Below are 26,216 nucleotides of genomic sequence, written 5' to 3'. Positions count from 1 at the left end.
AGACCACTGGTCTAGGAAGTGGCAGGCAAACCTGTTCTGTACTGCTGCTCTCTGGAAACAATCATAAGTTACATAATGTTTGCTGCTATACAGTGACTGGAAAGATGCATGCAACATGGTGCCCAATGTAAGACCAGTTTTAGGAAGAAATACGAATAATGGAGTTCTTGTAACAAAGTCCGCCTTCCTTTTCCCATTATGGCCATAGGAAAGTTTAACCAAGTTTACAGTAAATCTTCTGCCCCACAGAAATGCTAAAAAATTGGAGAGAGAAAGACCTCAGAGACCACTAAACATGATGCTACCGACTACAACTGCTTACCAAAGAAAATCACGTCTCATAAAAGACAAGTTGTTTTAATCCACAATTGTTCATATATTACAGTAAGAAAATAAGCAAATCTGAACTTGCTGAAGGAGTGGTACAAAATTTAACACAGAAACCAGAGTCACAGCAGAAAGAGGCTACTGGTAGCATGGCTGAGGGGAGGCGAGTTTCACTCAAATACTGATGCTGACTTGCCACAGGACCAAAAGTAGGTCACAAAATAGTCATTTTGCTTAAATTTTCCCAGAGCATGCTTCCCAAGCCATCTCCTTGGGATGTGAGGAATCTTGACATGATAATTATAAAATTCTAGAACTAGAGGTCACCTGAGTTCAGATCTCACAAGCTCATCTGACTGGTCTACATTTAAAGGCACCAGAGGCTGGGCATGGTGGCTCACATCTGTAATCCCAGCATTTTGGGAGGCCGACGTGGGAGGATCTCTTGAACCCAGGAGTTTGAGACCAGCCTGGGCAACATGGTGAAACCCTGCCTCTACAAGAAATACAAAAATTAGCCAGGCACAGTGGCATGAGCCTCTAGTCCCAGCTACCTGGAAGACTGAGGCAGGAGAATTGCTTGAGCCTGAGGAGGTCAAGACTGCAGTGAGCCATGACTGTGCCACTGCACTCCAGCCTAGGCAACAGAGTGAGACCCTATCTCCAAAAAAGAAAGAAAGAAGGCACTAGAGAGACAGGGGAAGGACTGTCCTATTTCCAAAGAACATGAACAACAGGGGCTCTACAAAAAGATTAACACTGTCAAAAAATAAATAAAAATCCATCAAGCCCAGTGTTTATCAACCAGGATGGATTTTGCCCTCTAGGGGGCAATGTGAGTAGACAGAAGAGTTTCCAGTAATCACAAGGACCTGGGGGTACTACTGCCATTCAGTGGGCAAGGCCAGAAAAGTTAGACTTCCCGTAGTGTGGGGGGCAGTCTCGCACAATGAAGAACAGTCTCACCCAAAATACCGAGCCCAGTACAAAGTTTCCCATAAACACAAACCGTGAAGAGATATGACCCTCTAATTTGGGTTTAACTTTAGTGTTTAATAACCATCCTAGGTTCTCTGGTCACAATCTAAGTTCTCTCTAGACTTAAGAGTCTATGAAGAGGTGTGCCTCTTCCTTATAAAATAAACTCTGGAACATCTATTAAGTCTTTCCTTACTTAGCCTTCTCCTTTCCAGCATAAAGGAAGTTTGATAAGTATCTTAAAGTAATTGAAGACAATACCACAGTAATGATTTCTGTGAGAGATGGCCACCTGTAGTAATAATCTCCCACTGCCATGGCTGGAAAGTATTGATGGGCCCTAAATTTAATTTTTAGTTGAGAATAGGACACAAGGCAAGAGGGATTGATTGAAAGCAGTCGTAGGTTTCAGAAGAAAAAAGCAGAAGAGTTTTAAGTAAGGGAAGCCAAAGGGGTTTACTAACTGTATTGCCTCTTTGATCAAACTGTGAAATTCTAGAGCAGGGAATTTTAACCAGGGTCTTGTGGGTAGAGGAAAGGGGAAATAAAAGTTTGAAACCCCCAAAATCATACATAAAATGTTGAATGTAAGCACTTTCTGAAGAGAGGATTCCTACCTTTTACCACTTTCAAAGAGCTACAGGACTCCAGAAAGGATAAGAATCTCTGCTACAGTGACTCATCAGAATTCCAAAGGAAGAATAAATGGTATAGAACAGAAATTCAATATAACCAGTTTAAGGAACAAAATGTCAGACCAAGTTGTATCAACTCAACTACCCATATAAAAATAACAACTGCTTGCCAAAGCAAACGTATGGCAATTTCACATAAACAATGAAGAAAATCAACTGAGAAATCTTGAGAAATGGCTTGTAGTGCCTAAAAACATACTTAAGGACCAGATGATACACTGGGGATCCAGACAGTCAGTAGAAACTGGCTCCAAATCTCAAGGGAAAAGAAAAGTGGGCTCAACCAGTGGTTTGAGTGGTCCAACGAGGCTTTTTAAGCATTGAGCCTATTGCTTTTCTCTTTGGCATTTTAGAGTCTAGGTCCTTAGGAATGCCTGAAAATATGGCCAAGAAAGGAATGGAAAATCAAAACAAAACAAAAAACTCCTAAAGCTTTTTCTATGGATGTATATGAGGGAACCACTCTGGGGACAGAGAATTCCACAATAAGTTTATAAAATTCTGGTGAACCTACACATTATTTAAGAACAGATGCAGGACTCTTCACTCAAAATAAGCCATCATCCATTGTTGGACTAATTAGATCTCCCAAAAACAATTTGCTACTTCGAAGTATGCTTAAGGCAAAGATCTTACTTTTCAGCCTAAGGGTGTAAAGCCCTCAGCTTCAGGGCTTGGTTCTGGGAGTCTTACTACTTTGTGGTCCAGAACCAGCAGCATTCAGCATCACTGACATTGTCTTAAGAGCTTGTTAAAAATGCAGACTCTCCAGGCACAGTGGGTCCCACCCATAATCCCAGAACTTTGGGAGGCAGAGGTGGACAGATCACTTGAGGTCAGTTAGAGACCAGCCTGGCCAACATGGTGAAACCTCATCTCTACTAAAAATACAAAAATTAGCCAGGTGTGGTGGTGCACACCTGTAATCCCAGCTACTTGGGAGGCTGAGGCACGAGAATCGCTTAAACCCAGGAGGCGGAAGCTGCAGTGAGCCCAGATCACACCACTGCACTCCAGTCGGGGCAACAGAGCAGGACTGTGTCAAAAAAAAAAAAAAAAAAAAAAAAAGCAGACTCTCAGGCCTAGCCCCTGACCTACGAACTCATAATCTGCATTTTAACAAGATCCCCTGGTGATTCCTACGTACATCAAAGCCAAGAAGCACTACCCTAAGTAACTCCCGCTATGAATACACATACTAATGAGGCTGTCATGTTATGGTGAATTTAAAGGGCAGAATCACAGAAAGATAAAACGCTGGACTAACTGCCAAGGTTCTGACTAGTAAAAGTATTGTAGCTCAGGTAGTCAACATGCTGAACAAGATAACTTTTCTTTTTGTGTTTTTCCTTTTGTAAACCTAAGGATAAAGAAAAAAAATAAATGTTCAAGATTCACTTACCCATTGATAGATGTTCTAGACATAAACAGGCTAAAAACAGATGACACAAAAGAATGATATAATTGGATAAATAGCCAGCCCGATTTCTCAATGCTGTTGTTTAAGAAGATCTGTGTTCCTTGATCAAGGTAACTCTGAACAAAGACAGCCTGGAGTGATTCGCATAATTTCTCTCTGTTGCACACATACCACTAAAAAAAAAAGAAGAACAAAAATTAAAACACATAACCAAAGTGTCACCTAAGAAATCCAAAAACAAAAAACCAGAAGACTAAATCAAATCTAAGATTTCCAAATATTACCTACCATCTCATGATACTCTGAGAATAATCATTTCTTATACTCATATAACCTATAAAATATAAAGCACTTCTTCAGACATGACTTCTCATTTCATTTTCTTACAGCCCTCAAGGTAAGTAGAGTGGGTGAGGGAAGGGTGGAGAGGCCTTTGGGTCATTCAGCTTAGTAGGCAGCAGAACAAGACCATAGCTCAGGCACTCGGCCTCCCAGCCTAGTGCTTCAGTCACTGTATCCCTGAGATTTAGAAAGCTCTGCTGGCCTCTCTTTCACTGAGATTCAACATCAGAAGGCAAACAGCTGGCAGTATCCTTGTTTTTAGATAAGAAAACAGTCACATATTCCAATGCCTTAACTCAAAACCACCAAACAAACCCAAATAGCAAAGTAAGCAACAGAATTTAACACTCCAGTGACCAAATTAAGTTGCCTTTCTTCTTGTGGGCTATTTAAAAGAGATCTTTAGAAATCTTGAGGTGTGCTTTACAAATAGGTCATATGACACTCCTACAGAGGCAACACGTGCTCAAGAAAGATTAAGAAGTTACTTAAGGTCATACTGCAATCAATGAGAGAACCAAGTAGTAACATGCTAAGAACCAGATTTCCAGGAATTGGCTCTACCCAGAATCCACATTCTAGAACAAAATTCAAGAGCTTCACCTATAGATGAAATTTATAACCTTTCATAATAAATGAGTTAGCATACCAGAGAGGTGGGGAAGCAGACTGTATATCAGCTTTAGTGTCAGCCCCCAATCAAGTCCCAGCTCTGCCCTTCCTATGTGAGCTCAGACATATCACTTCATCTCTGAGCCTCCATTCATTTGTAGACTAGAGACATCACTGGTGTCTATCTATTCTGGTAGGGTACCACAAGGATTAAATAAGATAATGTAGGCAAGTCCTCAACATAACACAAAGCACATAGTGAGAATCCTACAATAATAATAGCAATGAGATTCCTCTAACATGGCCTGAGAAATAAGAGTAAGCCCCTTAGGTACAGTGATGAAACTACAAAGTATATCAGTTACTATTAACCCATTATCTGCCATGAAACACAAATTTTTCCCAGTCAGTCAACTGGCCAAGAGTAATTTGCTTCCCCCGACAAATATGACCTTTTATCAGCGGTAGACGTCCCATAAGCGCCTGCACAATTGGTGGACCAGCTTTACAGTCATCCTAAGCTTACTAAATGTTCAGTGAAATCTTAAGTAACATTTCCGATGCTAATGTTAAAAGGAACTAGTTACAAATCAACACAAACAAACAGACACATTAAATCTCAGAGATTAATCATTTTACAAACTCTGTTCCCTAAACTGGGTAAACCAAGCCTTTCCAGTTGTGGACTGATTTGTGCTAATTTGCCATTTCATCACAGTTATCAAAACTGCTTGGACTTCATATATAAAACTATTTTTATTTTTCTTACTCTATATGACAAGCTATGAAGCTTTTTACATTCACTGCCTACATTTTTTTCCCGTGGTCTGAAAATGTTCTCGCTTAATGATTCTCTAATTCTTAATACTTATTGTGCCTGAAGTTATGCTCCAGTGCAGGTCATAAACCGTTTTTTATTATACTCATGACCTCCTGGTGCACATTCTGAACTCTGTAATATGGAGGCCACTCTGACTTTTATTTATTTTTTATTCTCTGAAATGGCTAATCAAGATGAAAGCCATCACCTTGATAATAGGCAATCAGGTGCATTCTATTAATGTGGATGAGAAGTCATTCAAGTGAAACAGAGGAGCTAAGAATTCCTTGGCATCCACTTGTAAATGGACTAGAACAATAGATTCTGACTTCCAGAACCAAGCAGGAACTGGCACCATTAACTGCAAATAGTGCTTTCAAGCACCAAGAGGAAAACTCAAGTTTTTAATAGCATTTTTCTCAATTCATCAACATTAACACGTGTGGTTGAACCTTTACTGTCACACAGGTCTTTCAGGAAAGAAACTGCCTACTGAACAGAATGTGCTACAGAACAAAAACAGATCAAAGCTCTTCTCTGTAAAAAGAAAGGTGAAACATATGTCCTTTCTGACCAAATGTCGATTTCACAGCAGCACTGCCAGAAAGTGAAAACAAGTCAAATGTCCATCAAATAGTGGATAAACAAGATGTGATAATAGATTCATATAAAATAATAGCATAGGCCGGGCGCGGTGGCTCAAGCCTGTAATCCCAGCACTTTGGGAGGCCGAGACAGGCGGATCACGAGGTCAGGAGATCGAGACCATCCTGGCTAACACGGTGAAACCCCGTCTCTACTAAAAAATACAAAAAACTAGCCGGGCGAGGTGGCGGGCGCCTGTAATTCCAGCCACTCGGGAGGCTGAGGCAGGAGAATGGCGTAAACCCGGGAGGCAGAGCTTGCAGTGAGCTGAGATCCGGCCACTGCACTCCAGCCTGGGTGACAGAGCGAGACTCCGTCTCAAAAAACAAACAAACAAACAAACAAAAATAATAATAGCATATTCTGCCATACAAAGGAATGAAGCACTACTTCATGCTCCAACATGGATGAACCTTGACAACATTATGCTAAGTGAAATAAGTCAGTCCACAAAAGACCGCATACCGTATAATTCCACTTCTGTGAAATGTCTTGAATATGCAAATTCAGAGATAGAAAAGTAGATGGCAGATTGTGGCTGCCAGGGGCTGGGGAGCTGGGACAATGTGGAGTGGCTGCTAATGGACATGAGGTTTCTTTTTGGGGTGATGAAATGTTCCAAAATTAATACTGATGATGGCTGCAGAATGCTGTGATTATACTAAAAATCAATGGATTGAACTCTTCAAAAGGATAAATTTCATGGTATGTGAATTATATCCCAATAAAACTGTTTTTTTAACACACACACACACACCCCTCCCTAAATATGTAGGTGGCAGTTAGATCTTCCAGAAATTAAAAGTGACCTGAAAACATAAGTAACCTAGCAAACCTCTTAAAATACAAATTTTAAATGCAAATCTGATCACATCACTACCCTGCTTAACAGGAACCTTAGGATAACATTCAAAATGCTTAATATGGCTTACAAGGCCCTACACGATTTTTGTTCATTCTATGTCACCAGCCTCACCTCATGACATTCCCTACCAACCCATGACCCCTGGACCCTCACTCCATCACACTGCTCCACCCCTTCCTTCTTTTTTCTGGAAGGCCCCTTTCCCGTGGCTGTCTCACATGGTATTTGCTCTGCCCCCCACATTTCCCGCCACCTAACCCACTCTCTCTTCACCTGGTTCGTTCAACTTCAGCCTAAATATTTCCTAGGTATATTTTCCTTCAAAAAGAAAATATACCTAGGAAAGGCTAGGCTAGGCCCCCTGTTCTAATACCCTTTCATACATCCCATTTGTCCCTTCGGTAATATTTGCAATCTCTGGATTGAATAATTGCAGACAATTGCATGTTCAGTGCCTATCTTCCTAGGTAGACTGAGAGCTTCATAAAGGCAGAGAAAATGAATGGCTTCAGTACCTGGCACAGATACAGACAAACAATAAGTGTTCATCTACAGGCAGTCTAAATAGATAGAATTTGGAGTTTCTAACAAAATCCTAGAGGAAACATAAGGATAACCACAGAGACCGCTGCCATGGGGTTTCTGTCAATTTCTCAAACTCTGCAAGGCCTTGCTTAAACCTAATTTTGCAAACAGTGGTTAAAGCTACCCACTCACCACAAAATTACATTACCGCAAGCAAGGAAGCAAGCGATGAAGGAAGACACCAACTGAGCACCTATCATGCACCAGGCACCAAGCCAAGTGCTTTACATTTCATCTACCACCTTGCAACTTCTGAACAAATGGGAAGCCTAGGGTCTCTAAGCAGCTCCAGCTGATTCAAGCTCCTGCTCCAGGTACCCGTTGTTTTATAAGCGTTTCTTTCAAAGAAGCTTCTCTTTGCTTAACTCTACCCAGTGTGTCTGCTAAAGAAAAGAAAGCAGGACTATCCTGCCAATTAAACAGCACTAGATGTGTGTAGAGAAAAGATAATCTGGTCTAGATAGTAACTGAAGTCCTGTAAGCCAGGGTTTCTCACCCTTCACACTACTGACATTTGGAGCTGAATGATCCTCTGTTTCAGGGGCTGGCCTGCACATTGTAGGCTGTTTAGCAGCATTCCTAGCACTTACCCATCAGGTTCCAGTAGCACTACCCCAAGGGACAGCCCAAAATGTCCCAGGCATTGCCAAATGTCCCCAGGAGGCAAAACTGCCACTGCTTGAGAACCCATACATGGACTTACCCACAAAATGTCACTGTACTGACTCTCCAGTAATGTTTCCCACTATCCCAGCTTAACTATGGTCTAGGGACTCCAGCTGACTGAATTAGAAGATGGACTCGCTCGCCTCAGGGAACCTACATTCCAGAGTGAAAATAAAATTAGAAACCAAGGGAAACAAGTAATGTGACTATGATCTTGAAGAGGAGCTTCAGAGCCTTAAAGGAGCAGTCACCTTGCCCTTAAGGTGAAATACCAAGGGGAGAGAAAATCTGCAGGAACCCCTGTAACCCAATGGGCAGGCCTCCTGGTTTCGCCTCTCTCCAGACAACCCAGCTTAGATAGAAAGCCATGCTGAGCTCACAGCACTGGGTGGCTTGTCTGTAGGCTCCCGTGTACTTTCAAGCAGGTGAATTCTTTGGTTTTGTTTGTTTGTTTTTGAGATGGAGTCTCCCTCTGTCGCCCAGGCTGGTGCGATCTTGGCTCACTGCAACCTCTGCCTCCTGGGTTCAAGCGATTCTCTCGCCTCAGCCTCCCAAGCAGCTGGGATTACAGGCACCCACCACCCCACCAGACTAATTTTTGTATTTTTAGTAGAGACAGGATTTCATCATGTTGGTCAGGCTGGTCTCAATCGCCTGACCTCAGGTGATCCACCTGCCTCGGGCTCGCAAAGTGCTGGGATTACAGGTGTGAGCCGCCGCGCCCAGCTGCAGGTGAGCTTTTGAATGTGTGCCCCTCAAAGACTACAGAAACAAAGGTACACAGGCAAGAACAAAGTACTATGCTCGTTAAATTCACACACTGACAGGACTACGTGCCCGCCCTACTGTGAGGCTGGACTCCTTGGCTGCAGCCTATCATATCTGAAAAAGCATCTTATTAGCATCTGCCTTTAAAGCTCACTCAAATGTTGTTCGATCTAAATAAACAAGGAAATCTTTTAAATGACAAACTCTAATCAAATGAGAATGATTACATTCAGTCATCTGCTGATGCCAAGTACAGAACAGGATGTGATAACTAAACATAACATCTAAAAATTACAGTAAACAGCAATATTCTCCCTACTGGCAACACAACTGTGAAGACACTAATAATTGGCCAGGTAGTAAACAGCCAAATCAGGTGGCTGCCAGGCATTCTGAATACGTCTGACAGTTTTCGCCAAAGTGATTAAATATTAGGTCATATTGTGTTAAAAATTTCCTGGCTGGCTACGGTGGCTCACACCCACCCATCCCAGCACTTTGGAGGCCAAGGTGGGCAGATCACTTGAGGTCAAGAGTTCAAGACCAGCCTGGCCAACATGGTGAAACCCTGTCTCTACTAAAAATACAAAAATTAGCCAGGTGTGGCGGCAGGCACCTGTAATCCCAGCTACTAGGGAGGTTGAGGCAAAAGAATCACTTGAACCCGGGAGATGGAGGTGGTAGTGAGCCCAGACTGTGCCACTGCACTCCATTCCGGGTGACAGAGCAAGACTCTGTCTCAAAAAAGGAAAAAAAAAATTTTCATTAAGCCCATGAACTCCTCCTAATATTTATATAACATTATATATATATATTTATATATATATTAAAAAAGTTTTATATGGTTGATGAATCACTCGTTCAAAGCAGGAATGCAATTTTCCTATAAAATTATATTTGCTGATCAGACCAAAGAATACGGTTAAAAGTTTTTCTGAAATTATTTTTGGAGTTTATCAACTAATCAAACGTGATATATAACATATCCAAAATACAACATTCCCAAAATACAAAGGATTTAAGCACACTAGCAGAGTCAGAAAGTCATTTTTTTTTTTTTTTTTTTTTTGAGACGGAGTCTCGCTCTGTCGCCCGGCTGGACTGCAGTGGCCGGATCTCAGCTCACTGCAAGCTCTGCCTCCCGGGTTTACGCCATTCTCCTGCCTCAGCCTCCCGAGTAGCTGGGACTACAGGCGCCAGCCACCTCGCCCGGCTAGCTTTTTGTATTTTTTAGTAGAGACGGGGTTTCACCGTGTTAGCCAGGATAGTCTCGAACTCCTGACCTCGTGATCCGCCCGCCTCGGCCTCCCAAAGTGCTGGGATTACAGGCTTGAGCCACCGCGCCCGGCCAGAAAGTCATTTTTAAAACCGACTGATTTTAGATAACGTGGTATAATAAAAAATACAGATTTGGTCTTTCTCCCAGGTTCCTGATAGAGTTCCTAAAACCCTTAGAGAATCTCAGATGATAAGGATATCTTTTGTATGCTAACAATATGACTCCTGATAGGGGTGGGAGACCCAAATAGCTTCAGGATAGGGACCAGGCTGTGGGTACAAGGTTCAAACTTTCAGCCCCACCTTCCAATCTCTAAGGATGGGAAAGGAGTTGAAGACTGAGTCCAATCATGCCTATGTAATGACACCCCTAAACTACGGGGTCCTGGGAGTTTTTGGGTTGCTGAATACATTGATATGATGGTTGGGTGGCTCATCGGAGGAAAGAGAAACTCTACACCACCTCCCACACCTCACCCTATGCACCTCTTCCACTTGGCTGTTCCCCGATTGTATCCTTTGTAATAAACCAGTAAACCTAGGTGGGTTTTTTTAATTATTATTTTGAGACGGAGTCTCGCTCTGTCGCTCAGGCTGGAGTGCAGCGGCACGATCTTGGCTCACTGCGACCTCCGCCTCCAGGGTTCAAGCGATTCTCCTGCCTCAGCCTCCCCAGTAGCTGGGACTACAGGTGCCTGCCACTATGCCCAGCTAATTTTTTGTATTTTTAGTAGAGATCAGGTTTCACTGTGTTAGCCAGGATGGTCTTGATCTTCTGACCTCATGATCCACCCACCTTAGCCTCCCCAAGTGCTGGGATTACAGGCGTGAGCCACCGCACCCAGCTAATTTTCTGTATTTTTAGTAGAGACCAGGTTTCACCATGTTAGCCAGGATGGTCTTGATCTCCTGACCTTGTGATCCACCCACCTCAGCCTCCCGAAGTGCTAGGATTACAGGTGTGAGCCATTGCGCCCCTAAGTATTTTCCCAAGTTCTATGAGTCATTCTGTTATAGGAAATTATGGGGTGGGGTGGGGTAGGGTGAAGGTAGAGTTGTGGGAACTCCCAAATTTGTAGTCAAGTTGGACAAAAGCACTGGTAGCCTGGGGACCCAGGACTTGCAGCTGGCCTCTGAAGTGAGGGCAGTCTTGTGGGACTGAGCCCTTAACTCTGTAAAGCATGACCCTAACTCCAGGTAGTTAGTGTCAGAACAGGATTGAACAATTAAACACCCACTTGGTGATGCAAAAATAAAAATGGCTGATGTCAGGAAAAAAAGACAACACATGTAAGAATCTTTTTTCAACTTTAAGCCTTACAAAAAGCATGCACAAACCAGATAAAGGCCAGAACTTCAAGCAGCTGTCCTATTCTCATCTAATTCACAAACTGCAAAATCTTCAACTAGCATTGTGCACACAGCTACCTAATTTCAGTGTCCACAGAGTCCTCAATAGAATGAGGGCAGTTTCCTATTCAGAAGGTAAGCCTAGGCGTGGAGCAGTGGCTCACACCTGTAATCCCAGCACTTTGGGAGACTGAGGCAGGAGGACTGCTTGAGGCCAGGAGTTTGAGAGCAGCCCGAACAACATGGCAAGACCCTGTCTCTACAAAAAATTTAGAAGCTACTCAGGAGACCAAGGCAGGAGGATCTACTGAGGCCAGGAGTTTGAGGCTGCAGTGAGCTATGATCGGGCCACTGCATTCCAGCCTGGGTGACAGGGCCAGAACCTGTTTCTAAAAAACAAAAAAAAAAAAAAAAAATGAAGGCAAGCCTATTTTTACCACCCCACAGACAACACAAGGTTTACTAGAAGGGGCATCATAAAGCAGGAGAAAATGTGTTGCCTTGAAACCAGACAAAGCTAGGTGCAAAGCCCAACTCTATCATCCATTAACTCTGCGCTATTGAGCAAGTCTCTTATCTCTCTCAGCCTCACTCTCCCATATGTAAAGTGCGGATGATACCACCAACCTCTGAGAGTTCTATGAGGACCACTGGGGATAATATATTTGAAGTGCCTGGCACACAATAGAAGGCCAGTAACTGTTCATATTTCCTTCCCCTTTCTCTCCAAGGCAAGGGCTGGTCAGAGGAGAAGTGCAGTTCAAGGGAATGCCTAAAAACCACACTGTAGGTCTGGGCATCCAGCCACTCTCAAAAGAAATGGGTAATCAAAGACCCAAGGCATTCAGTGCTACCAAAAACAATCAGAAAAGCTCCACTGCTCAGGGTCTATGAACACAGAATCTTTCTGAGTTGGCCAGACCAACTCCATCAACAGACCTTGACAGCTAAGGATTCAAAACTCACATTCTAAGATTTTACAATGCAATCAACTCAGTCCAGACATTTCACCATAGACACCTTGCATTTAAGCACAGCACAGGAGTAAACATTCAGACCATTCACCATTTTCCCACAAACAATATAAACCCAACCCATAACCTCTTTATGTGAGATTTCAATGTGTAGAGTGATAGGCACCCTCATATCCATGAGGGGAATCAATTAAAACAGATTAAATTGCTTCAGCTTTGATTTAATAACAAATTACTGACAATCCTCATTGCAAATACTAAGTACTCACTCCCTGTAGGACAGGATAATCCTAAAATTTTAACAAAGCTTCAGAGGGTCTACACAACAGAGCTTTTTACTGGACGCCATTAGGGTCTTCTAGGGCACCTCCAAAGAGAAACATAAAGATTCCTGGTATATCCAGCACAAGAAAGAGATCCTAACATTCTGTGAAATTGAAGCAAACACTTGTTGGGGTTTCAACACAGATTATGAGGAAGGAAAGAAATCCTTTCCGAAGTCTCTTTGGTATTCAGCTGCAAAGGCCTCCAGACTCTCGAAGGCAGTTCAGAGGAAGACACCAATCCATCAGTGCCTGTCCGGCTTAGCTGGCTGACTATCCTTGAAGCATTGTTAACTCATGCCTGACTCCAGTCTGCCTCCACAAGGTAAATGAGGGGTAAAGGGACAGGAAACACTCCATCCTTTAGCACAGTGTTTGGTTCTGGCTAGGCTGTCCAAGTATTTTTTCATTTGGGGGAAAAAAAGGATTTTAATTCTTTCTTGAATTCATCATCACTTGTGGCATAGCACAGTTCTGAGCTTATACAAGAAAGTGAAAAAATAAGTCACTCATATACACATACTTGCAATTTTAAGTTACACCTTAATAATTCTGGATATTGAATGTTATCTGTGCTTTTAAAACACCTTGCAGTATGTCACCTGGAGAAATCGTTGTGGTTTGGTTCAGCAAGTTCTAAAACAATTTTTTCACTCCATCAATTGAGAAGCTATTGAACGGCTATTATTACCAAGAACCTGGGGCCTATGGGTCCTTTCATAGTTTCAGTAGCTCCATAATAGATGCATTAACTTTAAGCACTAGGTGCAATGCAACAAAAAGAATAGATCCTAAGTTTTTTGTTGTTGTCTTTTTAAATTCTGAGTCTGCCAACATTGAAAAGTGACAATATCTACTAGTTTCTCACTGCCTGCCTCTATTTCTTCCCAGTGAGTCAATCTACCCACCCTGCAACCTGTGATTAAGAATATGCTGTTGGAGGCTGGGTACAGTGGCTCACTCCTGTAATCCCAGCATTGTGGGAAGCCGATGTGGGTGGATCACTGAGGCCAGGAGTTCAAGACAAGCCTGGCCAACATGGTGAAACCCTGTCTCTACTAAACTACAAGAAAAGTAGCCAGGTGTGCTGGCGCACGCCTATAATCCCAGCTACTGGGAGGCTGAGGCATGAGAATCGCTTGAACCCAGGAGGTCGAGGCTGCAGCGAGCCGAGATTGTGCCACTACACTCTAGCCTGGGCGACAGACGGAGACCCTGTCTCCAAAAAAAAAAGAAAAAAAGCTGTTAAGAAAGCTGGGAATTTCTTGCAAAAATTATTTATTCTGTAAGAAGCCACATAGTAAATGTTTTAGGCTTGCAGGCCATACAGTAGCAAATATGCTGCTGTTGTAGCCCGGGAGCTTGCCGATCACAGGTAAATGAATGTGGTAGTTCTCTTTCAATAAAACTTTATTTGTGGGCTGGGCGTGGTACCTCACACCTGTAATCGCAGCACTTTAGGAGGCCCAGGCAGAAGGATTACTTGAGGGCAGGAGTTCAAGATCAGCCTAACCAACACAGTGAAACCCCATCTCTATTGAAAAATACAAAAATTAGCTGGGTGTGGTGGCATGCACCTGTAATCCCAGCTACTCAGGAGGCTGAGACATGAGAATTACTTGAACCTGGGAGGCAGAGGTTGCAGTGAACCAAAATTGGGCCACTGCACTCCAGCCTGGGTGACAGAGCGAGACTCCATCTCAAAAAAAAAAAAAAATTTATTTGTGGACACAAATAAATTTGAATTTCATAAATGAAATTTCATGTATTACAAAATGTTATTTTGATATTTTCTTGGTAACCATTTAAAAAATGTAAAACTATTCTTATTTCATAGGCTGTAAAAATATGTCTGTGAGACCAGTCTGGCCTCTGGGCCACTTTCCTGCTCTAAGTGAAACCCTGCTTCTTGCTTGCCTAAAGTGAAACATAATCCCAGTTTTGAAGCTAGCACACCAAACCAAGTTACTAAAATGGCACTGCTACTACAGTTTTAGAGCAGCTTTAGCCCAAAGGAGCCTTGCCTCTCCAAACTACACTAACAAAATAGCAATTTTTAATGAATAAACATTGCCCAAGATCTCTCTTTTAAGCACAGAATCCTCCATCATAATTCCCTAATAAAATAACCAGAAGGAAAACTTGCGCTAAGTAAGGTTCAATCAAATCCACAACCCTACTTTTATGCAACTCCAAAAGAACCAGATGTGGCTGGCTATGGAACTCACACACCCAACGGAACACTTAGAAGACCTTGTATAAAACTATTAATCTGAAGGAGGAAAAACAGTTACAGTTACTTCACAAACAACAAAGTTATAAGGCAAACACAGGATCCCTGAATATTAAGTGGAAAACAAATTATCAACTCAGCCACAGTGCAGAAAGGACAGCTTCCTACTTTATCTCATGGTGGTTTCTACACAGCTTTCTTCTGTTGATTTTAATCTTTATTCATGGACTATTATCTTCACAATATGAATGTATTCATGTCAAAATAATGTCTGGATTCATTATTCTAAGGAAAAGAGTTGACCCCTCCTCCAAATATTCAGAAAATACCAGATTAAGTCTTCACCCTAAAGAAATTATCTGCCCAGTTGTCAGTGAAGGGGTACACACACGCACGCACACACACACAATATAAATATGGTATCTGAAATAAATGTACCTGAAACCAGTATTAGTCTTCATTAGAACCTAATAGATTCAGCTTTAAAAAGGTACACAATTAGAAAAGTATCCTCTGCTGGCAGATATTCTGAGGCTATGTCTACAGCTGTAATTCCACCTCCATACAAATCAGTGTTGAAATAGTGTTTCAATTTTTAAGATAAGTGCGATTCTTTTAGGAGCAACGAAAACATATCAAGTGGCTGCAGGAGGGGTAATCATGATAAGTGTTATCATAAATACCAATAGCTAAGAGACTCAATCATAATCCCACATCAATGGAGATAAACCGCTTTTTCTCCTATCCAGCACCTTATTTCTATCAACTGCTTAAAAATGTTAAAAATGACATTTCTAATTCATTGTCTACACCGTTGTTCCATATGTGACATTCTGATAACTGTACAGTACTTTGAGTTGTCTCTATATGAACTAGTATAAGTAAATAATCCATAGGAATAAATGTGGTTTTGTAATTTAAGCTTACGTACATTCCTAACCATATCATACAAGTGATCAATGATACTGATATTGCACCTAACAAACTGCAATGGCTGGAGGCTTTCACAAAAATTTACAGAAATTTAGCATTCCTTTACAAATAGAAAAAAGCCCAATATAAATATTACTAAAAACGAAATGCTACTTTTCTAAATTGCTCTATCTCCTTCTTAGACAATTCTCTACCCTCATTAAAACACATGAAATCAACCTGGGTGTAAATTCTCTGAACACCTGGCATAATAAAAAAGTAACGTAGGAAAATGAGAAATATATGAAAATGATGAGACACAAGATGATATAGGGAATAATTAGTGCTCTATGGAAAAGCAAAATGTTCTATAAATGCTAGCTATGACAAGACAACACTCTGGCAGAGTTCAAAAGCCTCTTTTCAATGAATTTAACATTAACTGCAAACTATGTTAAGGTCAAATACGAAATATCTCACTTAATTCTACAGTTAACCTGTACACGTTTAAGTGGCACAAGACTGAGCTAATGAAAAGCCTACCTATCAGGTCACAGCGCAACGCTCACGATGCATAACAACTCCCTCCCGTCCCGTTCGGTTTTAAAAACGCTTCCTGTAAAACTTGCATAATCTTCCTCCTCATCACACACAATCTTTCCAGCAGGCTGAGTAAATCCAAGTTTAAAGGAGATCTCTGCTAGGTAGGAGGGGAAGGTTCCGTAGGATGGGAGCGACAACCTGTCAAACCCATTTTTTAAGCGCTTAGGGGGAAATGTCACCCGAATCATCCCGGAGAATTCAATGGCTTGCGATGTACAGTTACATTTCTTTTATGACCCTTTGTACGTTCTGGGATTCAACGAGACAAAAAGAGGGGCTGGCTTTTCGTTTTGTTTCTCGGGGGTAATGGATCTGGCCGGGTCTCTTCAGTCTCAGGCCTCGCTGCCAGGCGGGCGCCCCCGGTCACGCTCTGGCCCCAAAGTTCCCCAGTCCCGCCGCCGGGTGTCCGCAGTTACCGCCCGGGACCCAGGAACAATGCGGGGCTCCGGGGCGCTCGCGATCGGGCCCGGGAGGGGGAAGGGGAGGCCATGCCCCGCCTGCGCCGCGGAACAAAAGGCGCTCGCGGGGCCCGGCCCGGGTGCCCGGGGCTTGCGGAACCGACGCCCGGCGGGGAAGGCGCGGGGAAAACTTTCCGAGAGGCCGAGGCGGAGGGGCAAGGGTCGGGCCGCCCCCTCGCAGAACCGCCCCGCACAATAGCCGGGCCCAGCGCGGGAAGGCGGGCCGCCACGCCCCCGCCCCGGCCCCAGCCCCGACCCGTACCTGGTCGTTCTCCTTCCTGCCGCCCGCGGCCGTCGCCGGCCCGCCCGGGCCGCTCGTCATGTTCACGTACAGGGAGCGGGTGAGCGGGCTCCGCAGCGTCCACATCCTCTGCGCCAGCCACACGGACGCCAGGCTCAGGCACAGCCAGCCCGCCAGCAGTCTCATCGGGGGCCGCGGCAGCTCGCTCCGATCACCGCCGGCGCCGGGGCGAGGAGGAGGAGGAGGCACCGCCGCCTCCGGCCACAGCCGCCACCGCCCGAGCTCGAGCCATCGCGTCCGACTTGCCCATCCAGCCCCCTTCAGGGCAGAGGCTGGGGGTGGGGAGGTGCAGCCGGCGCGCAGCCTCGGCTCCTCCCCATTCCCTTCCGACCGCGGAACGCCACTGCCCCCTGCACCAGTTTCTATCCGGAGCACTTAAGAGCGGCCGCGGCGCTTTCTCCCCCACCGCCATCCCTCGGTCCAATGAGCGGGCCGCTGGGAGGCGGGACAAAGGGAGCGCGCATCCGCCCGGGGCGCGTTCTCGTGTCCCGGCCCTGCCTCGGCTTCTGGTAATGGCGGAGGTGCTTTTAATTTTTTTGAGGGGTGAGGAGATCACTTCCGAAGGCGATAACTGCAGCCCTCCTGCCCCTCTAAGGTGGTGCCGGAAGGACCTCTAGTCTTTCCTTGCCTTAGTCGTTATCTCTCGATCGTCATCCCACTCCACGGCGGGACTTTGACCGGGTCGTGCAGTTAACTCCGGGGGCGCAAAGAGGGGAGTCATTCCTTTTGTGCATCCTGACACACACACAGGTTCTTCCCGGAGACGACTGCTGCCAGTACTGGTTACCCGCTCGGATGCGTAGTTTCCAGTTTGCATTTAGAACCGACCTGCTAGACTCCCTCCTCTCCTCTCCCCTTCCCACCTCGACGACCCGCCTGCCCCGTGCTCCAAGCCTGAGAAGTTGCTGGGTACGTGTTTCTATAAGGAATGAGTGAAAATTCTGCCTTTTAGGGAAGCTACCGCAGCTGGGGTACCCACAAGTAATGTTTTAGGTGTATTGATGGCCCTGCCCAAGAATGAAGACCTCAAGTTAGACTCCTTGGCCGACTTGTTTCCTTGAATTAACACAGGGAAGTTGGACCCAACACTTAGAGCGAACTCAGCTCTGGGAGCAGTGTTTAACCCGGATATTTATTTGATCAGCTATAGCACGAGAAGACGTAGCAACATTTCAGAACTGAAGGGTTGAGTACACTGTGTTCCTGTGACTGCAGTTCTTCCTGCTGATACCCACGCCACAATTAAGGAGTAGCATATTTCGTGGGGGTCCCTAACTTTAATACTTTCCTAGGTTTGTTTGGAAAGTGCTTTTAACTGCACCAGAAATAATGTGTCTAAGTTCAAAACAAAAGAAGTAAACCTTTTGGTTAATTGGATGTTGCGCATCAGAGATTTTCATTTATGAAACAGTGGGGTGGTGAGCCACAGATCTGGAACAAAATCATTCTTTACCCAATAGCTTTTTTTTTTTTTTTTTTTCCTCCTTGAGACTGAGTCTCACTCTGTCTCCAGGCTGGAGTGCAGTGTGAGACGATCTCGGCTCACTGCAACCTCCGCCTACCGGGTTCAAGCAATTCTTCTGCCTCAGCCTCCCAAGTAGCTGGGACTACAGGTGCTCACCACCATGCCCAGCTAATTGTTGTGTTTTTAGTAGAGACGGGATTTCACCATGTTGGCCAGGATGGTCTCCATCTCTTGACTTCGTGAGCCGCCTGCCTCGGCCTCCCAAAGTGTTGGGATTACAGGCGTGAGCTAACGCACCCAGCCCAACAGCTCTTTTTATTAGCTTCTAAGAATCTCAGCTTGGCACCTTTGGCTAACAAGGATATCTTGTTGCCTAATGTAACAGGCTGTAACAACAAACAAAAAGGCAGAGGGTGGGTGGGGGGCGGTATTTTGTGTTCTCTCCAATATACTCCCTGATTGCTTCCTGCCAAAACCCGAAAGAGCCCAAGCCTTACTAAATCTAGTTCAAACCTCTAGTGGTCCTGGCCCAAATCATCAAAAAGGAACTACGGTAGCAAGTCCAATAACTGTTTATTTACTATGTCACCTCTCCTTCCTGTCTCTTAGGATCAGTGTTAAGAGACAAAGCAACTCTGTCACAAAAGGAAGCCTTCATCTTTTTTAAAGTGGGGGTGAAAGCAGCAGGAGTGCATAAAATGGCATATTTCCTTTCTGAAGACAAAGGAGACAAAAAGGTATGCCCCAGCTATGGAGTCAGACCACATAGCTGTAGCTCAGAGACTGCAAAATGTTTTCAGATGAACAAGCAAGTAGATGGCTGCTGTAGTGAGAAGGATTTTGGGGTCAGTTGACTGCCATGAAGCCTAACAGCTCAAAGGAGCAGATTTTGTTTTATATCGGAGCAGCTGGCCTGGAAAAAAATAAATCACTCATACATTTAAAATACTCTATAATAACCACAAAACACTCAGACCCATGCTCTTTACATTTAACAGGCACAGGAAGAAACCAGAGCATCCGATGATCAAATGATTTGCCTGAAGGTAGCAGAGCAAATTCAATAGCTGACCTTTTCGTAGAACTTGGTATCCCAGCTCGTGGTCTTTCGATCCATCTAAGAAGCTTTGCTGTCTCTTCTCAGAGAGCCTCCTGAATTACAAATGAGGAGGAAGGAAAACAGCAAGAGTAAATATACGAAGCAGAAGTTCAGATTGCCCATTGGGGACTGCCCCCTTCCTTCATCTGCTAGAATGTCACTACCATATATTAAAACCTCAATTATCCATAATGGAGACGGGAAGAGGCAAGATAACACAAAAACCCAAATAGGAGCCAATACTTGTTCTAACATGATTTTGAGATGCAGTCAGTGATATTCAAAAGACACACAAATGTCTCTCTGCACCAAACTCTGCTGACTGACCCTAGGTGTCTAGCTTGGGTCACAGCCCTGCACACAGGCCCAAAATTTTGGCAGGAATACTTTCCTATCTAGATCTCTAGGCAAAGGCTTTTTGTTATTGTTCTTTGAAGCTACAAAGTTTGGCATTTTCATATTCTCTTTTCAATTACAAAGTATCATGTTAAGAGACTCCACAAACAGAGGGTTTGGATCTATACAAAACCTATTGATGATTGTTATCTCCTTGAAGAGATAATGATTTAAAAAGAAATCATATAGACCAGGCGGAGTGGCTCATACCTGTAATCCCAGCACTTTGGGAAGCCAAGGCAGGTGGATGGCTTGAGCCCAGGAGTTCAAGGCCAGCCTGGGCAACATAGAGAAACCCCATGTCTACAAAAAATACAAAAATTAGACAGGCGTGGTGACATGCACCTGTAGACCCATCTACTCAGGAGGCTGAGGTGGGAGGATCACCTGAGCCTGGGAGGCTGAGGTTGCAGTGAACTGAGATTGTGCCACTGCATGCCAGCTTGGGTGACCCTGTATAAAAATAAAAATAACTCATATAATCACTTTTTTTTTTCCCAGAGATGGAGTCTTGCTCTGTTGCCCAGGCTGGAGTGCGGTGCCATGATCTCAGCTCACTACAACCTCTGCCTCCCAGGTTCAAGCAATTCTCATGCCTCAGTCTCCTGAGTAGCAGGACTTACAGGTGCCTGCCACCACGCCCGGCTATTTTTTGTATTTTTAGTAGAGACGGGGTTTCACCATGTTGGCCAGGCTGGTCTCGAACTCCTGACCTCGTGATCCACCTGCCGTGGCCTCCCAAAGTGCTAGGATTACATGCATGAGCCACTGCACCTGGCCATAATCATGTTTTTATGGACAGATATTTTTTATGCTTCTTAATATTGTTTTATATATCTTCAGAGAAAGATAGAAGTTTTTCCCAGTATATTCAATAGAATGTGTCCTGTAGTTATTAAGCAATGAGCACCTCTAACAAAATTAGCAAATGTACTCAACAATTTGTTTAATTAATTAATTAATGTAGGAGATTTTTATCTGAATTTAGTTGATATAACTTCAATCCTATGCAATGATATCACTGTGGGCCCCAGCTGATGAATTCTAAGTCAAGGCAAAACTGCAGACAGGTTAAACAACAACAACAACAACAAAAAATTAGCAGCCTAGGGCGGGCACCGTGGCTCATGCCTGTAATCCCAGCTACTCAGGAGGCTGAGGCAGGAGAATCACTTGAACCCAGGAGGCGGAGGCCACAGTGAGCCGAGATCATGCCACGGTACTCCAGCCTGGGCAACACAGTGAGACTCCATCTCAAAAAAAAAAAAAGAAAAAAGGAGCCTCAAGTAGCAGGATTGAACCAGGAGTTACAAGATGTTAGTAGTTGGCCAGGCGCAGTGGCTCACACCTGTAATCCCAGCACTTTGGGAGGTTGAGGTGGGTGGATCACGAGGTCAGGAGTTTGAGACCAGCCTGGTCAACATGGTGAAACCCCGTCTCTACTAAAAATACAAAAAAATTAGCCAGGGGTGATGGCGTGCACCTGCAATCCCAGCTACTCATGAGGCTGAGTCAGAAGAATTGCTTGAACCTGGGAGGCGGAGGTTGCAGTGAGCCAAGATCGCGCCACTGCACTCCAGCCTCAGTGACAGAGTGAGACTCCATCTCAAAAAAAAAAAACAGAAGACATTAGTAGCAAATACAAGTAACACCATGTGCTTCATTGGAGAACTCCCAATGCTACTCATTAGCCTAGTAGTTTATCATCTGCACTTTGAGCCAGACTATCTGGGTTTTAAGCTGGGCTCTATGCTTCTTGATTATGCAATTTGAGGCAAATTACTTGACCTTTACATATCTGTTTCCTCATCTGTAAAATGGAAATAATAATAATGGTTACCTATTTCATAAGGATGCAGTGAATATCATGTTATATACTCTAAATATAAAGGGCTTATCAAGTGCCTCAACATTTAGTGAACACTCAAAAAATGTTAATTTGTTTTCACTTTAACTTAGGTAAATCAGCTTCATCTGAGCCTCTCTTTGCTCATCTGTAAACTAAGAGCCATGGTTCTGAGCTGTCTGCTTCACAAGACATTTGTGAGAATTAGATGATCTGAGAGTTTTTTAAACTGTAAAACATCAACCAAAGTTATCATAATAAAGATGCTCAGTGCTAATGTAAAACGCCCATGTGAGGGATCTAGGTTGCCATCCTATGAGAATCTAATGCCTGATGATCTGTCAGAGACTTTGGTCTTTGCAAAGCTACTCTCCATAAAACATTCTCTTAGAACCCATGATGATAACATCTGTTAATAATGTGTCTGTCTTCACACATGTGTCTATCCTCATGACATTTCAAACTAACTGAGTGGGGAAAAGAATATAAAACACAAAACTAGGCTGAGGTGGGAGGATTATTTGAGGCCAGGAATCCAAGACCAGCCTGGACAACATGTTGAAACCCTGTCTCTACTAAAAATACAAAAATTAGCTGGGTGAGGTTGTGCAGGTACTTGGGAGGCTGAGGCATGAGAATCACTTGCACCCAGGAGGCAGAGGTTGCAATGAGCTGAGATCGCACCACTGCACTCCAGCTTGGGCGACAGAGCGAAAGTCTGGCTCCAAAAAGTAAAACAAATAAACACAGAACTATAAAAAAAAAAATTCAAAACTAAAAACAAAATCGGCTGGGCACAGTGGCTCACGTGTATAATCCCAGCACTTTGGGAGGCCGACGCAGGCAGATGGCTTGAGCCACCAGCCTGGGCAACATGACAAAACCCTGTGTCTACCCAAAAAAAAAAAAAAAAACCTACAAAAATTAATCAGGTGAGGTGGTATGTGCCTGTACACCCAGCTACTCAGGAGGCTAAGGCAGGAGCATCAACTGAGGCTGGGAGGTCGAGGCTGCAGTGAGCCATGACCACAGTGCTGCACTCCAGCCTGGATGACAGTACAAGACCATGTCTCAAAAAATAAAATAAAAATCAAGCAGTAAACTCAAATCACCTACTTGTCAAAGATGCCTGTCTTTTTAGTAGGAAAGTCTTTTCCCCTCTGATATATAAAATTCTTTGCAGCTGGCTCACCTATTTAGCCAGTCTGTACCGGCCAGGGCATTTCACCTGCTTACAGAACCTTGTGAACTCCCACGATTTCCTCCCTCATCAGTCTCACATCTGTTTGAGTTTATGTCAGGAATATCAACAGAAAGACAAAGAAATGCCACTTTCACATGTGTAGTAAATATCTATTGTGTATACAGAATATACCAGGCCCTGGATTTACTGGAATATAAAGCAAACACAATGTCTCACCTTCATAGAGCTTACTGTCTAGTAAGGAGGCAGACCCGAATACATAATTATGAACTGCTGAGAGCAGAGAAAGGATTTGTATACTGTTACGAGAACTTAGAGAGATTTGACTTAATTGGGGGTGGAGGGCATGAGGGAAGGAGAGTGTGCAGGGAAAGCTGCCCTGAGGAAATGTGCTTTGTGTTCATTTTGACATCCCATTGCTAAACTTGAAAGCTTCCAGATTTCCCAAGTTCCTCCTGGACTACAGGTATCCCCAATAATTGTGACAAAAGAAATGGAGATAATGCCAGACAGGCAAGCCCCAAAGTGGCGCTTAGCCCTCTGGGTTCTTGGCTTTGTCAGGAAGGAATTCAAAGGCAAGCCAGAGGTAGAAGAAAACAGCTATACTGAAGAGGCTGTGTTACAGCTCCATGACTGCTCCTGCAGAGCAGGGCTACCCCATAGGGAGAGAGTAGCAGCTCAGGGTAGTTTTGCAGCCATATTCATATCCCCCCACCCTTTTTTTTTTTGAGATGGGATCTCGCTCTGTTGCCAGGCTGGAGTGTAGTGGTGCAATCTCGGCTCACTGCAACCTCTGCCTCCTGGGTTCAAGCAACTCTCCTGCCTCAACCTCCCCAGTAGCTGGGACTACAGGCATGCGCCACTATGCCCAACTAATTTTTCTATTTTGAGTAGAGACAGGATTTCACCATGTTGGCCAGGCTGGTCTCAAATTCGTGACCTCATGATCTGCTCGCCAGGCATGGTGGCTGGCACCTGTAATCCCAGCTACTTGGGAGGCTGAGGCAGGAGAGTTGCTTGAACCCGGGAGGCAGAGGTTGCAGTGAGGTGAGATTGCATGTCACTGCACTCCAGTCTGGGCAATAGAGCAAGACTCTGTCTCAAAAATTAAATAAATAAATAAATAATTGCATGTAGATAAAGGAGCTGTTTATGCAGAAATTTCTAGGGAAGGGGCAGTAACTCTTGGGTCATTGGATCACTGCCATGGAAAGGGACAGTAACTGTCGAGTGTTGCCATGGTAGTGGTAAATCGACATGGCACGCTGGTGAGCATGTCTGATTAAAGCTACTTTTCCCCAGGCCCTGTTTTGGCTAGTTCTTAATCTGGTCCAGTGTCCACTCCAGTTTCCGAGCTCCATATCTGGAGTAGAGTCCCACCTCCTACCTCAGACTGCTCATCAGAGCCTTCTAGAATGTGAGGAATCCCACTGTCCCTCACATACACTCACAGAGTTGTAGAGAAAATGAAATGAGTTGTCTGGACCACTGTCAGCACAATCCCCTATGCATATAGTCAGCTCTCAAATAGTTACTATGGTGGTTATTATGGAATCATAAGGCAGATGTGAACCTAGCTCTCCTTGCACAAGTTACTTAAGCAGTCCAAGAGATGAACAGCCATCTACTTCAAACTTAGTCTACTATGAGACACATTCATTAGGGAGAGTCCTTCAACCTAAATCCTGGGCTCCACCAAACGAATCAGTTTCTCAAACAGAATTGTGTGAATTAGGCATTTTATTTTATTTTATTATTATTTTTTGAGACAGGGTCTCTGTTGCCCAGGCTGGAGTGTAGTTGTGCAATCTCAGCTCACTGCAACCTCCACCTCCTAGTTCAAGTGATCCTCCCACCTCAGCCTCCCAAGTAGCTGGGGCTACAGGCACACACCACCATGCCCAGCAAATTTTTTGTGTTATCTTATAGAGACATGGTTCGCCATGTTGCCCAGGCTGGTCTTGAACTCCTGGACTCAAGTCATCTGCCTGCCTCAACCTCTCAAAGTGCCAGGAATACAGGCATGAGCCTCCATGCCTGGCCTCTAAATTAGGCATTTTAATACACGTTTTGTACCACCTACGTTGTGCTTTTTTTTTTCCGAGATGGACTTTCACTCTTGTCACCCAGGCTGGAGTGAAATGGCGCGATCTTGGCTCACTGCAACCTCCGCTTCCTGGGTCCAAGCAATTCTCCTGCCTCAGCCTCCTGAGTAGCTGGGATTACAGGCATGCGCCACCACACCTGGCTAATTTTTTTTTTGTATTTTTAGTAGAGACGAGGTTTCTCCATGTAGGTCAGGCTGGTCTCAAACTCCCAACCTCAGGTGATCCGCCCCCTCGGCCTCCCACAGTGCTGGGATTATAGGCGTGAGCCACTGTGCCCAGCCCACTTCTGTATTTATACAGATCCTTCTGCCTGTGCTTCTGAATCCTTAAAAGACATCTTCACATACAGTATAAGTATATACTTAAAGGAATATAAGTATTTTTTTTTTTTTTTTTGAGACAGAGTCTCGCTCTGTCGCCCAGGCTGGAGTGCAGTGGCGGGATCTCAGCCCACTGCAAGCTCCGCCTCCCGGGTTTACGCCATTCTCCTGCCTCAGCCTCCCGAGTAGCTGGGATTACAGGCGCCTGCCACCTCGCCCGGCTAGTTTTTTTGCATTTTTTAGTAGAGACGGGGTTTCACCGTGTTAGCCAGGATGGTCTCGATCTCCTGACCTCGTGATCCGCTTGTCTCGGCCTCCCAAAGTGCTGGGATTACAGGCTTGAGCCACCGCACCCGGCCGGTATTTTTAAATATATATTTCAACTAAATAATGTCCTTCCGACAACAGGTCTATGAGTCAGTGCTCTGATAAGAGACAGAAAGCTGTTGCTTTCATTCGGTTTCTAGGGCATTTTTGAAGATCCAAATATCTTTCATCTAGTTTTAAATATCCTTTCAAAACAACCCTGTCCTTGGCCTCTTAACTGCTGTCTTTTTGTATGTATGTGGGCTTGGTCTTCTGAATGACTGCTTCCTCTCTACCAAATTCACCATGGGTGTTTA

General features: G+C 44.3%; 1 protein-coding gene across 3 annotated transcripts in view; it reads right to left on the bottom strand.

Annotated features, from left to right (window-relative positions):
- The window catches only part of METTL9 (methyltransferase like 9), a 51,719-nt gene extending 34,177 nt beyond the window's left edge, over positions 1-17,542 (bottom strand). For all 3 annotated transcript variants that reach the window (XM_010388606.1, XM_010388607.1, XM_010388608.1), the window contains exons 1-2: positions 17,117-17,542; positions 3,403-3,593 (exon numbers count right to left, since the gene is read on the bottom strand). In XM_010388606.1, the coding sequence (XP_010386908.1) occupies positions 3,403-3,593; positions 17,117-17,281 (356 nt within the window). In that variant the 5' untranslated portion in view covers positions 17,282-17,542. The remainder of the gene's footprint in view (positions 1-3,402; positions 3,594-17,116) is intronic.
- Positions 17,543-26,216: the final 8,674 nt, after the last annotated feature.

Source organism: Rhinopithecus roxellana, chromosome 20 (genome assembly GCF_007565055.1).
Source record: "Rhinopithecus roxellana isolate Shanxi Qingling chromosome 20, ASM756505v1, whole genome shotgun sequence".
Classification (NCBI taxonomy): Eukaryota; Metazoa; Chordata; class Mammalia; order Primates; family Cercopithecidae; genus Rhinopithecus; species Rhinopithecus roxellana.
Note: the sequence above shows the minus strand (reverse complement) of the source record. Positions and strands in the feature narration are given on the sequence as shown.